The 16,048-nt window shown below is 44.5% G+C and overlaps 1 protein-coding gene across 4 annotated transcripts in view; it reads right to left on the reverse strand.

Moving 5' to 3' along the window:
* Positions 1-13,597, reverse strand: part of LOC138259346 (zinc finger protein 586-like) — an 86,651-nt gene extending 73,054 nt beyond the window's left edge. For all 4 annotated transcript variants that reach the window (XM_069207008.1, XM_069207010.1, XM_069207009.1 and 1 more), the window contains exons 1-2: positions 13,316-13,597; positions 3,552-3,678 (exon numbers count right to left, since the gene is read on the reverse strand). In XM_069207008.1, coding sequence (XP_069063109.1) covers positions 3,552-3,678; positions 13,316-13,357 — 169 coding nt within the window. In that variant the 5' untranslated portion in view covers positions 13,358-13,597. The remainder of the gene's footprint in view (positions 1-3,551; positions 3,679-13,315) is intronic.
* Positions 13,598-16,048: the final 2,451 nt, after the last annotated feature.

Genomic DNA, 16,048 nt, shown 5'->3' on the forward strand with positions numbered 1-16,048 from the left:
AGCATCAACTACCTCCGGAAGACCACCTACCCAAAACTCCAACCCGCCTGTCTGTGACACCATGCCTCATCCTTGTACCACGCTGACTACCGCCTGCAACATTCTCCTTGTAACCCTACCCAAAGTGAACAGGACTCCTAAAGCTTCAGTGGGACTAATCTGGGAATGTATATGGCTCCCGCTCCATAGCGGTTGGCCTATGTTTTTGACTTTGACCCAGTCCAAAGTAGCCAGCTATGCTTTTAGGCACTATTTTACAGTTTCTTATTTAAAAACTCAGAACTCTGGTCCTACTGATAGGATTTTTGTTGTTTTAGTTTTGTTTTATATAATAAGTTCTGCTCTGTTTTTCTAACATGTTGCTGGATCCTTTTTGTGTAGTGCTTTCACTGTTCTAATGTTTGAAGTGTCTCACTAATACTTTACACATTGTTAAGCCTGACTGCTCTGTGCCAAGGTACCAGGGGGTGAGCACAGGTCTATTTGGGTTTGCTTGTGCCTTACCCTGACAAGGATTGTGGTTGCTGCTTGAACAGGGCTCACACCCCAGTCAATCAGTAACCTAATTTCCCACAAACCTTTTACATAAAATATATGAAAGCGGCAATTTACACAATGCCTATATTTTGCAAAACGTTTTGTGACCTGCAAATGATGAGGTGATTTCTGTAATACCCAATATATGGCTTTCATTCATTGTTGTCTACGAAGCTCTGTAGTACGGCAGGAATCAGGGCACTTTGCAATGGCGCAAGTCAAGAACCCACAACAGTTCACTTATACTGGAGAGCATCCTCATTGGAACTTGGCTGGTACTCAAGAAAATGAGGGAAGCCTGGGTTTCCTGGACGTATATTTCTATTACAGAACAGCTGACTGACCATTGTTTATCGGGTTATGTGGAAGGAAAGGGAGGGATTGTTGAATGTAAACCAACCAGGAGGTTCTTACATTTGCTACCTACTCTGTACTTTAGACAGCGGAAATTAGGGTCCTTATTGAACCCAACTCATGAGGCTGCTACAGACTGGCACAGCCCTGTATATTGCCATGGTCTTACTACCCAAGACAGACCACATGCCCTTACACAAAGACTGGCAGTGTGGATGGGAACACGTTGGCATGTTCTGCATTACCCGATCCCACTCTGGGCTTTGTGGAGAAGGGCAAGGAGGGAGACTTAGTGCATACAGCCCCGCACTGAGTTGCCCTTTGTCGTGAAGGGGGCCATAACCACTCTCTTGTGACTAAGGGGGCTGCAGACACCCACTCAGAGAGACTTAAGACCACTACATTATGAGTGTGCACCTGGGGGTAGTGATGCCCACCAATACACCAATGGAAACAACCTATATGCAAAGTTCCCTTTTGTTTGATATGAAAGCTCTATTCTGAGCAAAACATGGCTGTTTTAATACTGAGGTCTATCTCAGATATCAACCAATCTTTCCCTGATCAGTTGCCAGAAGCCAAGCCATTTTGAGCCTCCAGTATACTAAAGACACCAAAGATATGGATCATTCTGCGACTGTCCTGCAATACCACTTCATAACATTTTTACTACTATTGAGGTGCCATGCTAGAAAGAGAGACAAAGGCTTGGGCTTAACTTGGTTTAGTTAGTAGGTTTGCATTGTAAACTTGAGAACAGGCAGAGTGAGCTCATGTTCCACCTGGGACCTTGCATGTCCCATGATCAACGTCTAACATCTCAGAGTTCTATTTGACACCACAGTTGAAATGGCAGTCCAGACGAGCTGCTACAGTTAATAGAGGTTTTTACATTCTTTGTTGACATGGGATCCGGAATCATTAGCTCACCCCTTCATACTTAAGTGTTTAGAATTTGGAAATGCCCTGCATGTGGAGTTTCCCTTTTGCTTACAAAAGTTAACCTAATCTTCAAGGTCAAGGTCAAGGGCAAGACTCAACAGATGCTATATGTCTGCTATAAGCGTCTAATGTTCAAAAACACAATGTTCAAAAAGCACCCCCACACATACACACACAAACATGAGGAAACTTACAGCAAATATTGCTCTGAACTCACAGACAGAACCAAGGAAACAGTTCATTGCCACATTTATTCTTATATGGTACCAGCCCCAGAACAAATAACTGACGTTGCTGCTGATCAACAGCCAAGTGGCAATGTTGTCTTCGTCTGCAGCTTTCAGGGCCAAATTCCAGATTGCTATAACTTTCTGACAGGTCTCGCTGCCTTTTTACTTGTGAACACAGCTGATCTGTGCACATGTTTATGTTTGAACATCTAAGTCTGGCAGGCATTAATGAGAGTGGCTTCCTCCTTGCATTGTGGTAATTTCGAATAATGAATTCCCACCTAGACAGCAGCACGCCCACTTCTTCCATGTGGTCTCTGGTTAATGACATCTACGGCTTTAATATTTTAATTCCATTCATCATGAGATTTTTAGCAAACCTAGGCCACACTTCCACCAGTCTTTCAGGTTAGAAATCAGAATCGGTGTGTACACATTCTTTCCATTTAAAAGTATCTTCTGTTTTTTAGGTTTTGTTAAGGTCATCTTTTACCCTAAGCTGGAGAAGAAACTGAGCAAAACACTTAACAAAGCTCGGTTAGATCCTAGGTAACTGGGGTAATTTACAGAAACATCTAAATGTACGAGGGTTCTCGGTCAATTTCAATGGGTTGGCAATTGTTTTCCAGAGTCTTAAGGTCTATTTAAACAAGCACTGGGAACACCAGTAGGTCTAAGTTTTATGTGCCAACCCTAGTACAGTAGGTATGTTAAAGCAACCTGGAGGGCTACCGTTGTAAATTATTCCTTTATGCAGTTCAGAACAAGCATTCCATTGGACACAGAAGAATACACATAAACAGCCAACAGCAATGGGTGAATTGAATGACAAAGTGTCACGCCAACGGCTGAAATAGACTGGATGAATTAACCTAATAACAGAAAGGGGCAGACCCAGAGTGCTCCCTACGTGTGTAGCAAGCAATAGGTCTGTTCAAGCATTGTGCTGGTAAAGCCCAGACCAGTTCCTTATCGAATGAACTTGGGATACTGCAATAGAGAACCAATGGAGGAGTGCAACTGCTGTCTTGAGGCATACATTCAAGAGTTTAGCTCTTTGATACACAGGACATAGGCCATTAGAGGCTTATTGGTCTAAGATCATTCATTGGTGATTTGGAAGCAAGTGAATGGACCCAAGGACTATAGAGATGTGCTTGTGAGGACCATTCAACACTGCAATATAAAGGCAGCAGCTTTTGTTACATGTCACAAAGAAGGATTTCAGCGTTACTGTGGTTTTGCTGGGCTGCTCCATTAATATGCACCACACAATGCTATGCCTGCTACGTTTTTATAAAGTTAGGAATTTACTGAAAAGTTTTATAGGTATAAAATCTAAAGGTGTTAATAGAATAAAGTATCTGTAAGAAACATTACCTAGTAATAGTCTTCAGAAAAATCACTTATAATCAATATCTGAGAAACCTTAACTTGTGTCAGGATGTTCTAGTCATACATTATGTACAAAAGACAGTGTAACTTCACCCAGAGAACTGAAGGCTTGGTGTATTTGCTTCATCACATTCTTGTAAAGTTCCTTCTGCCAGTGGTGTAAAAGCTTCCACTCCTCTTCTGAGAAACAGGCAGCAACATCGCAAAATGTGGTTGGCACCTTGAACAAAAAGTAGTACATCACAGATGCATTAACATCACAATTTACTCTGTCATGTAGGAGGGCACTTCTATAAATGGTATTATTTAAAGTCATTTTTATGGCCATGTCCGCGCTCTTTATGCTAAGTTTACGCTTGAGAGCCAATTCTGAAGACAAACGTGCAAACTCTCTTTCTAGCAGAACTCTCACTCAGTTCATGCCTTGGAAAGCTGCCTTCACTTAGATCATAGATTAGCCCTATCTTACAACAAGGCAATGTAAAATACAGGTTCGCACATATTCCCTTTAAAAAAATCGATTTTCACAGTCCCCTCCATTAAAAACAAAAGACTGAAATTCTGCTAATTGTCTAGAATCCTTCATATGTGAGACGCTCATCCAGTCTAGTTATTTTCTTTGTATTTTGAAACTTGTACATATGATCATACCACCTGTTAGAAATGGGGCCTCTAGGTGGAAGTGGTTTGCACCCTGTCCAAGAAAGGACCCTCACTGTAGCCAGGGTAAGGGAGTCACACACCTTAGCTAACCCCTGCTCACCCCCTTGGTAGTTTCGCACAAGCAGTCAGTCTTATCTCAGAGGCAATGTGCTAAGTATTTGCGCACACACACACACCCTACACACGCGCACACACACACACTGAAAACACTACAAAGGACTCCACACCAGTTTTAGAAATAGAGCCAATATTTATCTGAATAAAACAAGACCAAAACGACAAAAATCCTACATACACAAGTAAAGATATGAATTTTTAAAGATTAAGGGGGTCATTACAACCCTGCTGGATTTTGACCGCCAGGGCTGTTTTGACGGAAGCACTGCCAACAGGCTGGCGGTGCTTCCTGGGGAATTACGACGTCGCACCGCCGGGACCGGCGGTTTCCCGCCACTTTAGTCCCGGCAGTTTAAATCCCCCAGGGCAGGGGATTATGAGTCCCCCTCCCGCCAGCCTTTTCATGGCGGTTTGAACCGCCATGAAAAGGTTGGCGGAAATAGGAGTCGAGGGGCCCCTGCACTGCCCTTGCCACTGGCATGGGCAGTGCAGGGGCCCCCTGCCATGGCACCATGCAGCTTTTCACTGTCTGCATAGCAGACAGTGAAAAGCCACAATACCGCTGGCTCCATTTGGAGAAGGCTCCCGTGTTGCAGCCGAGATCCCCGCTGGGCCAGCGGGGATCTCCAAATCGGCCCCGCGGGAGTGTGTCTGCATTGGCGGCCGCCCGGTTGAAATGAGGCCCTAAATGTTAGTATTCCGCTTACAAACAGAATAGCTCCAACTGGGGCTACCACAGCATCTTGACAGAGTTGTCCTCAACAGTCCGACGCCACTCGTGAGGGAGTGCGGCCCAGTCATGGAGCTGTCCGGATCCCAGGCACAGTACCTTTGAAAACAATGAGGAAACAAAGTCACTGCACTGAGTCGGGAAGGTGAGGCGTCGCTGGAGCCGGTGCGGCATCGGTTCCTTACTGCTACTGGGGAGGTGCAGCATTGGTTCCTTATTGCTAGGCAGGGGTGGTGAGACGTTGGTTCCTAACGGTTGCAGGGGAGGTAATGAGGCATCGATGGAGGCCCGGCGGGGGTCGATGAATTCAGCAAGTCAAGATGTGAGGTGTCGACTTCACGCTGTCGCAAGCACACCACAGGCCACAGGTGCTGCAGCAGAGTCGGAGTTGGGTCTCACGGGCGTCAGTCACACGGAACTCAGGTCTCATGCTGTGGTGGGACTTCAGAGGGACGGCAGCGGCATCGGTCGCAGTCATTGCACTCAACGGGGACCACAGCTCCGGTGCAGGCAGCGCCGTGAAGTCAGACAATGGCGCAAGTTCAAAAGTTGCTCTGGAGTTGATATGTTTGGTTTCTTCCTGGTTGCCCCAGAAATCACTCCCAAGTGCCCAGGAAATTAATTTGACACTCAACAAGAGAGCCCAGGTGCTGGCAGATGAAGTCTTTGATGTCCCTGAGACTTCTTAACAGAGTCACAGTCCAAGCCCTTGGAGAACCTTTGAAAACAGGATGTAGGAAACAAAGTCCAGTCCTTTCACTCCCAGGATGGATGCAGCAGGCCAACACATCAAAGCAACAGGCAGAGTGTCAGTCCCTCCTACAGTATCCATCTCTTCTTCCTCGCAGAATGTCCTCAGTCTAGGAGGATTCTAAAGTTGTGGTCTCAAAGATCCAATACATATACTCATTTCTGCCTTTGAAGTAGGCAAACTTCAAAGGAACCCTGCCTTTCTGGCCTGGCCTGCAGCTCCCTTAGTCTACAGTGAATTCACAAACAGCTCAACTGTCATCCTGACCCAGATGTTTATTCCATAGGCTGGCAGAGGCACAGAATGCTTAAGCAAGAAATGTCCACTTTCTAAAAGTGGCATTTTCAAACTTAAACTTTAAAACCCAACTTCACCAAAAGATATATTTTTAAATTGTGAGAAGAAAGACTCCAAACTCCATGGAAGAGACAGGCCTTGCAATAGTGAAAATCGAATTTAGCAGTATTTCACAATCAGGGGTTGTAAAACACACCGGTACATGTCCTACCTTTTAAATACACTGCACCTTGCCCATGAGGCTACCATGGGCCTACCGTAGGAGTAATGCATATGTAGTACAAGGGAAGGTTTGGGCCTGGCAAGTGGGTGTACTTGCCAGGAGGAACTGGCAGTTTAAGACTGCACACACAGGCACTGCAATGGCAGGCCTAAGACATGTTTCCAGGGCTACTCATGTGGGTGGCACAATCAGTGCTGCAGGCCTAATAGTAGTGTTTGATTTACAGGCCCTAGGCACAAATGTTGCACTATACTAGGGACTTGCTTGTAAATCAGATATGCCAATCATGGATAAACCAATCACCAATACCATGTAGAAAGAGTGCACTTGCACTTTAGCACTGGTCAGCAGTGGTAAAGTGTCGAGATTCCTAAAGCCAGCAAAAACTAAATTCAGCACGGGATCAAAAACAGGACGTCAGAAGACAAAAAGACAGGGGAAACCCTGCAGAAAGGGCCATATCCAACACCACCATTAATGAAGGACTACAAGTTTCAGGGCACGTAGAAAAAAATAAGGACTCATTGCGCTATTCATACATGCACAGGGGAATCCTGAGTGCTACTTTTGTAAAATTTCTGGAGGGTTGTCTCCCTAATGTGGCTCCTCTCGTGGTTGAGAATACTCGTTTGGATGAGAAATCAACATCCTGGCAAAAACATTAAATTACAGACCCAGTCTGGCTTACTTGATGCCTTGGACACCATAGTGGTCCCTCCATGACTACATAGGACAGGTCACTGTGAACACCATGGCATATCTTCGGGCAAATTACTTACTATCCATGTACCTCAAAATGTGGAATGCAATGTATGAGCTGTATTGTTGAAATCTCCACTTAATGTACAGTCTTGTAGACTGTCTCCCATTCCCCCAAGTAATGTACAGTATCTAGATTTGTGATATATTATATATATATATATATATATATATATATATATATATTCACTTAAAAAAACAAAGGTTACAGGGATGTTATAGTTAGGTTCTGAATTTACTCACACAAAACCAAAGAAATGTAGCACATATAGTTAGAGTTATTTCTATAACTATACTATAACTTGGGCCCTTGCCAGGCACAGGTTTTTCTTCATTAATCTGACTGCTGAAGTCTCATTTATATTTCTAATGACGTTATAGATGTTGTTATGAGTGCTGTAATGTTGTAACATGCCCCTTTTTGGATGGTCACCCCCCACTTTTTGCTGTCAGGTGCTGTTGTTTTTGACCTGTCAATGTATTGAGGCCTTCTAACCAGACCCCAGTACTAATGCTCTTTCCTTTAAATTGTCTGCCGAATTACATAGGCCAACTGCCAAAGACCTAACCACCCCTGTAAGTCCGTAGTGAATTATGCCCAGGAGAAGGATGGTAAAGAGGGTCACCAGAGTTGCAGCACTAATTGTGCCACCCCGAGTATCCCAAGTAAAAGAGAGACTGCAGAGCTGCCATGTCAGCCTGCACAAGCAGCATGCTGCTTGAATGAGACTCTGCCCACACCAGGTGCAGGCAGAGTCCCTGTTACTCCCCACGGACAGGTCAGTCACCCCTAAGGCAGGCCCCCTCTAGCCTAGGGAGCAGGGTGCACTTTCCCATGAGTGAGAATATATGTGCAGGAGTACATATGCCCACGTGCTGGAATTTAAAACGCAATGCTGGCCCGAGTAACCTGTGGTCCATTGGAAAACATGGGCTGGCATCTAATCATTGCCCAGATGTCCAACTCTGCCATGGCCCAGCCAAATCCCCAAATGTTTGGTATCAAACGCTGTGCTTTTTAACCCTGAACATGATACCCATGTTTAGGATCAAACAGCAGATGCCCAGGTGGCACCCTTAGGGGGTGCCCACCAAGTTATTTTCTCCTGTACTGTTTTGGCGGACTCTCCGGGGCTGCTGCCACCACAGACAAGAGTCTGACCTCCTGCTGGGTGTGCTATCACCTTGGCAGGACATAAGACAAAAGGCATGAGTAGGAAGGGGGTCACACCTCCTCCCACCCAGGCTGGCTAGTGAGATAAGAATCAGGGCGGTGAGCCTCAAAGGCTTCCTCCGCCTTTGATGTGTAAGTATCTGTCCACCCAATGGAGGACAAAGCCCTCCCGCCCTGCCCGGCGAGGGTGGCAGGAAATTAGCTATGCAGGAAGTGTGCACCTCCAAAGGACTAGCCACACTTTGTAGGTGGGCCAGGAGGTCAGCACTGATCAGAGAGGGTTCTGCCATCTTGGCAGACCCAAAGAATAGTGGGTTCTGGGTAGAAAAGTGACGCACTCTCACAAGAAGTCATCACTTTAGATGCGGATTAGCCGCAGGGACTAGAAGCCCATTGGCTACTGTCCCTCAGACACTTACACACCCCGTAAACCAGGATTTAAGGGGTTCCCCTGACACCAGAACGTAGATCTTACCTGGAAGAAAGAAGCATAAAGAGACGTCCACACCAACAACAGGACCTGTACTCCAGTCCCAGCGCAAAGAAGAGGGACAGTGGCCAATGGGCTTCTAGACCTTGCGGCTAATCCGCATCTGAAGTGATGACTTCCTGTGGGAGTGCGTCACTTTTCTACCCAGAACCCACGAGTCTTAGGGTCTGCTAAGATGGCAGAATCCTCCCTCAGAAGTGCAGAACTGGAAACCGGCAGTCAAAAGACGTTCACCGTCTTCAGGCCCTCCCCCCCCACCCAGCATAGAGACCGACATCATTAGCGACCCCTCTCCTGTGGGTTTGCAGCCTGAAGGAAGTGACTTCAACTGCAGCAGCAAAGCATCTTTGGCACGATCAGCCCAGTGAGTGACATCTAGAAGTCACCTCTGAACCCTGAGCCACTGGATGGAGTGGTGAAGATCCGACTATCGATTCCTGGTCCTAGGACCCGAAAGACCTCTACATCCGAAGGGTGGAGTGTGAGTCCATCCCCAAGTCCAGTTTTGCAACGGAGTGCAAAGCGCACCAGCCACTGCGGACCATTCAGCACCAAGGACAGCCATGTCACCTCTGCAACCAGACTCCCTGGGCAAGCTAACAAAAGTCTGACTGTTGAATCTCAGTCTAGGCCCCCACAGAATCCTAATTTCCTGTGGGTTTGTCGGAACTCACCCTACAAGTGCTTGAGTGCACACTGCTATTTTCCCCACTGACTTCAATGGAAGCCCTTTAAATCTACAAAGTACTGTATTTTCTAAAGACTTAACAATTTAGAACTCCGATTGTACAAAAGCTACAAAGTTTGTTTTGATTGTCTAAATTAAAATTTAAATCTAACCTATTTTTCTAAATTGGTGTTGGATTTCTGTTGAGCTGTGTCATTTACTTATCGTCCATGTTAGTAATGTGAAATGCTTTACACATGTTCCTCTAAGTAGCCTGACTGCTCTTTGCCACACTACCAGTACTGAGCTAGGGTTTGCTGAGAGTGAATCTGAGGTTCACTACTGGGTATTGTGTTGGGATTCCATTGTAAGACTACTTATACCATATAATACCTTCACCTTGCTACATGTAATATCTGGGATAATTAGTAGTGCATAGTGAAGACGTGAGTTATAGTTACTTGAAATAACTCTGCATATAACTGCTGAATTTTTATGGTTTTGTGCAAGTAAATTCAGAACTTAACTATAACATCCCTGTAACAATGTTTTTTTTAAATGAATTTATGTTTTTTTTTAAATTCTATTTCCTAACTTTAATGCCCCAGTAACCTTTGGATTTTTCAGTGAATTTCTATGATTTTTTTAACGTAAAGTAATTTTAATTACTATACGTTAATCCAACCACCACCACGCATGGCCTTTGGCCGAGCACAGTGGGTGTTGGCCCATTTAACCACCCAACCCTGCGTCACACATGGCATTTGGCCCTGCACAGCGGGGGCTGGCCGCAAGGCCTGGCCTGCAGCCAAGTCCCTATACCCACCCAACCCCAGAATGATATAGTTAGAATGAGACAAATTGAAAAGAAAGATGCAGTTATCAAGAGTTTGATGACCTTTCGGTATGTACCTTAAATTTTGACGTTGAAAAGAAACTAAAGAAGAGAAATGACCACTGACACACATAGACTGGAACACTCAACCCTCACTGTGAGGGTTGGAGACCTTAACCTCTAGGCCATAGGTGGCTGCATACTGTGCAGTATCCAGACATAACTATGACATGCAAACCAAAGATTTTGATGGGAAAAAGACTGCAATGTTCCATCACTAGGAATGCCTAACATTCAATACTTGAACAAATAGACATACTACCATAAGATACCAGGATCTGAATCTTCAACCTACTAAGCAACAGTCCAAGAGCTTCACCAGTATGCCACAAGTGACCATGTTGTGCTGGGTATCACAAAATAAGTATAACATTCACATCAAACATCCTTCTACTGTAACACTTTGAAGTTAGTGCATGGAGAGACCATTGTAACAACAAATCCATTATGAGAGGGGGAGAGGGAGAGAGAGAGAGAGAGAACAGAAGGGGAGCTTGAAGGCCCCACTGGCTTCCCACGTCCTGCGGGAGCCGGCATTGCTCCCGCAAGCAGGGAGCTGCTTGAAATAGCAGCTCCCTGCTTGCAGGAGCAATGCTTTTATTTGTTTCCCTGCATGCAAATAACAGATGAAAACTCCACTTCCTGCAAGCAGGAGCTGTTTGACAGCTCCCACCAAGCAAAAGCAAACTTCCAAAGGATGGGTACCTCAGGAGGTAGCAGGAGTTGGCTCTGGGGGACGGCGGTCCCCAGGGCCATTGTTCAATTTTGCCCCGGGGAGGTGGTGGTCCCTAGGGTCAGGGGTCAGCGACAGACCCCCCTCATTAATTTATATCGGCTCGGGGAAGGTGGCAGCTCCTTGGGAGGTGAGGCGGCCACGCCCCCCCTTAAACTGCATGAAATGCCCCAGGGATGTGGTGGCCCCCAGGGATGGAGGGCCACCCCTTATATTCACTTGAATTGCCCCAGGGAGGTGGTGATCCCTGGGGCTGTGGGGGCCACATAGGACCCCTTGCATTAATTTTATGTTTAGCACCAGAGAGGTAGTGGTCCCTGGGTCTGCAGGGGGGCTGAATGCTCCCCCTCAGTAATAGAAATGTATTGCCCTGGAGAGGTGTTGGTCCCTGGGGCTACGTGGGCTCCCCTTACATTATTTTATACACTTTAGCCCCTGGGAGGTGGTGGTCCCCGGGCTTTGATAAGCCCTAGAAGGGAGGCCTGTGCCTATTTTATGGCAATGCCCTTCGGACCAGATCCACCAGTGGAATAAAATAAAAGCTAGCGGGAGACCATGGTTGGTTTTCGTTTTGTTTTTTTTAATTTCGGCAAAATTCACAAATAGTCACGATTTACTGAGTGCTTGTTTTAATTCAAAAAATGCTTTTTAGCCCTGGGGGGGGGGGGGGGGGGGGATCTCTGGGTGACCCCTGCATCAAGGCTAGCGGGGTAGGGTAAAAGTACCTGGCCCCTTTTCTTTTTTTTACATTTATTTTTGAGACTCATATCTCTGCAGGAGATTGTTGGTATTCGTGAAGTTGTAGCAAGCCTAGATACACAAATTTGGTTTTCTTTGAATATCTCGAAGACTACTGAACGGAGTTACACCAAATGACAACAATCATTTGCAATGCACCGGGTCTCACATTTGCTTGAGTTAGAACTATTAGTGTTGTAAACTCCTAACCAGACATTTCTTGCCACATAAATTGAAAGAAAAAATGAGCGCGATCGCGCTATGTAAAACCCAGAGCGATCGCGCTGCGTGGAAAATAAAAAAGATAAAGTAGTGCACAAACTAGGCTGAAAACGTGAAGCCTCGTATGTTTTCAGTAGTTTACCGATGCTGTGTAGGTGTGCCAAACACCGCAAAAGGCATGACGTATGCATGCCTTTCACTAATGAAAGCAAGCGGATTCTAAAAGGCAAGCCCACGAACTAATGAAAGTGACAGGTGTGACATGGGCGTGGTTAAAAGCCCAAAGAGAGATTACAGAGGGACAGAGCACTTGTGCGCTCAACCCTAAAAATAACTCTTTCTGGACCAAGAGCTACCTTCCCGCCAAATCTGGTGTAATTCTGTCCAGCAGTTCGGGCTGTAGTTGAGTCCAAAATCTCTACAGAAATTAAAATGGGAAATGCATGTTTTTTTTAAACCCCCTGCCCCAGTTTTCTTGATCCCCACTTGGCTGAGCACCCCAGAACTTCCCACGCACAACAGTGCCAAAGATAGGGGCAAGTCAAAAAACGCTTTTTCAATGTAAACTAGGTCCCAACTATAACTAACTACAGGCAACTGCCAATAGGTTAGATTTTCTCCTTAACGGTGAGTTTTCCAAATATGCCACTGCATATTCGGTGTGATATACATTTGTATTTCTTACACGACTTTTTGCTTGGTTTCAAAATACTACTGTGCGGTGACACTAATCAGAATGTAAGAAAAACTCCGGTTGTGCGACTACTTTATTTGTCCTTCTGACACAGCCCTCACGTATAAAACCACAATGAACTATAACATTGCAGTAATATCAAAGTGAGGTACACATTCATAAAGTGGCGTAAAATATTGGGCGACCACAAATCAGAAACGTACATAAAACTGCAACTACCCTAAATTCAGGCAAAATCATATATTCGTGTATCTTAAAATTCTCTAAATAAGAACATCAAAGTTTAAACCATTACATAAAAAAAACCTAGATGTCCGAGTGACGTTGCTAGGAACAGAAGATTCCCCATGAAACAGAAGTAGTACGTTTTGGTCTGAAATCTGCATCACATTCTGTTAAACAAGTTAACTTTTCGAGCAAATCAATGCAATCCGATGCAGTCAGGAACTGAGCAACTTAGATGTATGGTATATGTCAACGGTATGAAGCTCCTAAAAGAGAGGTCTGGAGAAAAAACGTGGTAACTGTTTAGGTCCCCTATTAACTTGCTTTGAAATGGATGGAATTTTGGCGGGAGACAGCTAAAATAGTATTTTCCTTTTTTTCAAAAACGGATGTCTTCCCCAAAAGTGGGCGTGCTACTGTTCATACATGGAGAGTCCTTTTCCGACCAATAAGGCCCATCACTAGGCGTCATAACTTACCTTATCAGAACACTGCTGGGACTTTCCTTTTATATTCTTCATGATGACACACTCCCCCTGCCTACGAACAGCATAGGCAAGCAAACAGACCCTCTTTAAAAGTATTCCTAATAAAGAAGCTGCAGCAGGGAGGCCACCGTGCCGATAAATACTGCACAACTACAGAACCCCCCAAAACACAAGCTCGTGCAAAAAAAAAAACAGATGTGCTGTGTGCATCGCCAGAGTGTTAGTGAAAATCTGTGATCAAGCTCGTTGAAAAGACACTGCTCACTCGCGCCTGCTCATTGTGGGACAAGGGATGACCGATGAGTAACTGCACAGAGACACTACCTCCTTGCACATGCCCTGTGTATGTTTATTACATACTGCGCTGCTCAGTCGAGATACACTAGTCTAAATGCAGGTCAATGGTCGAAGTGCATTAATTAAAGTATGGGCACTGTGACGCTACATGCTAAGGGGCCGGGGTCAGTGAGCGTGTTAGCGGGGTCAAAGGTGTGGCTAAGAAAGGAAATATACTGTAAGTTCTTTTGGTCTTTCACCGACAGGTAGTTACATATAAAATATAACTCCGCTTAAATGAAAAATAGATTTAAAAAAACGTTGTTACTCACTGGGAAACGCACTATAGTATATTATGAAACCTCTGTTAGTAAATGCGCTGCAGAGGTCTGTGTGTTACCCGAGCGCCACATAATATTGGTTAGTGCAGTGTAGAATAGTGACGTGTATTATTAGTGCTAAAAGGTTAGAGCTTGTGTGAACATGGAAGTCATTTTAAACTTGCATTATACACAGTATCATAAAAACTGCGACAAAATGCACCAAAAAGTTTTAAGATAAAAAAAATGGTGCATCCAAAAATGGATTTTGGAAATACCCGAACTGAATGTAATGCATTTTTTTATATAACTGTCCCTTCAACACCTCTTCAGGGTAGTAAACTCTATGTAAATGCAATTCCGATCAAAAGCATGCACTTTGAAGCCCAGTTTTGATTCTTTGCACTACCACTCAAAAAATAAATCATTGCTATCACGATGCTTTGAGTGATTTGATCAATTAAAGCTAGTGCTGTCCCTCAAGCGTCCTTTATATTTGCAGATTCCCTATACATTTGCAGATTAACTCCTTGTACACATTTGCATTTCTTTCGGGGAAGAAAGTACCCTGGCAGAAAGGTATGTTTAGCTGTCAGCCGGCTTCGGTTTCACAGCACAGGAGACTGCACAACGCTTCAGCTGAAGCATTTAAAAAAAAGGAATTAACCGTCCCAGGGCGGTTGTCTTTTTACAAGAAGTAGGGGAGCAGCGACACTACAATAATGGGCACGTACTGCCCTTCCGATCCCGCCCAATTCGACCACTGATGCAGGTGTGTGGTTATGAACATCCATCCGCCTGTTCACTAATGGGATGACACTGCTTTTTAGCCATGCAGTGCGGAATGTGAGATACTAAATTGACAATCTCCAATATTTGTTTTTACAATTAGGGGTATTTCAAGGAAACAGATAAACACACACACACAACACATACACACAATGAATGCCCACCCACATTAGAAGGCCTACACAGGTCAGCACCAATCCAAGAAGAGCAATCATTGCACAGATACCAGGCTAGGTTACATTTTAGCCTTACTTGCTCATGGAGTGAGTAGGTCAGAAACATTTTGCTGAGGGTTGAACGCCTCAGGATTGGCTATGAGTAGATGTTCATATTTTGCTATTCTGGAACATCCAGGAGCTGGCAGGATAAAAATAACTTTTGCAAAATTGTCATGATCCTTTTATAACCTAGCAATAAGCCATCTGTTTTCTCCAATAATCCTTCTGAAATGATTTAGACACTCACATCTTTAGACAGATTTCTTTTTCTGTTTGCTGTTAGATTTATGTTGCAGAAGGGAAAAAATACAGAATTTCACTCATTTTCCTAGTATTTTACCAACCTGGACTTAAAAATACAGGCCAGGCAGGTAAAAAGCCAGCCAGGTGTCATCCATACCTGTGATGCTTTTGCTTGAAGTTAGAGTTATCTTGTCAAACCAAGGGCCAGATGTAGCAAGGGTTTTATCCATTCCGTGTCTATGGGAAAATGCGTTGGTACACATGGCCCCAAATGTCTTTAAATCTTGAATGTTTGCATTGCTGGGTAGTGCTCTACATATTACAGAACTCACATAGAGCCCTGTGTATCACACAATATCAGTTTCCTTCACATGGTCACAGCATCGATGAGCCGATATCACACGGTGTGCCCAAAATTAAGCTTGAAACTGCAGATAGCTGGTTTCTATCTAATCTTCTGGAGGCCCCACACTTCCGATGTTCATTTCAGGGTGTGAAACCTTCTCAGGACATAGGCAGCAGCCTCAGAAGCTTTTTGTTTGTATGTGAGAGGGGGAGATGGTGAGTTAAAGTGACTCAGGACCTGCCTGCAAAAAAACACCCATACCAAGGCCCTACATCCTCCATACAGGTGAAAATATTTCACAAGTTGGAAGGTCTAATACTAAAATGAAGTAACAAGTGAGAGTAGTTTGGCCAGCACTAAAACTTCAACATAAATGAGCAGAGATTCTTTGTCTGCTTTTTGATATCAATATAAAGAGACTTTAAGAAAAGGGTATATTTGCACCCAAACGTTTTATGTCTGCAAACATTAATGATTCCTATTTGGGAAAATGAATATGTATATATATATATATATATATATATATATATAT

Source organism: Pleurodeles waltl, chromosome 9 (genome assembly GCF_031143425.1).
Source record: "Pleurodeles waltl isolate 20211129_DDA chromosome 9, aPleWal1.hap1.20221129, whole genome shotgun sequence".
NCBI lineage: Eukaryota > Metazoa > Chordata > Amphibia > Caudata > Salamandridae > Pleurodeles > Pleurodeles waltl.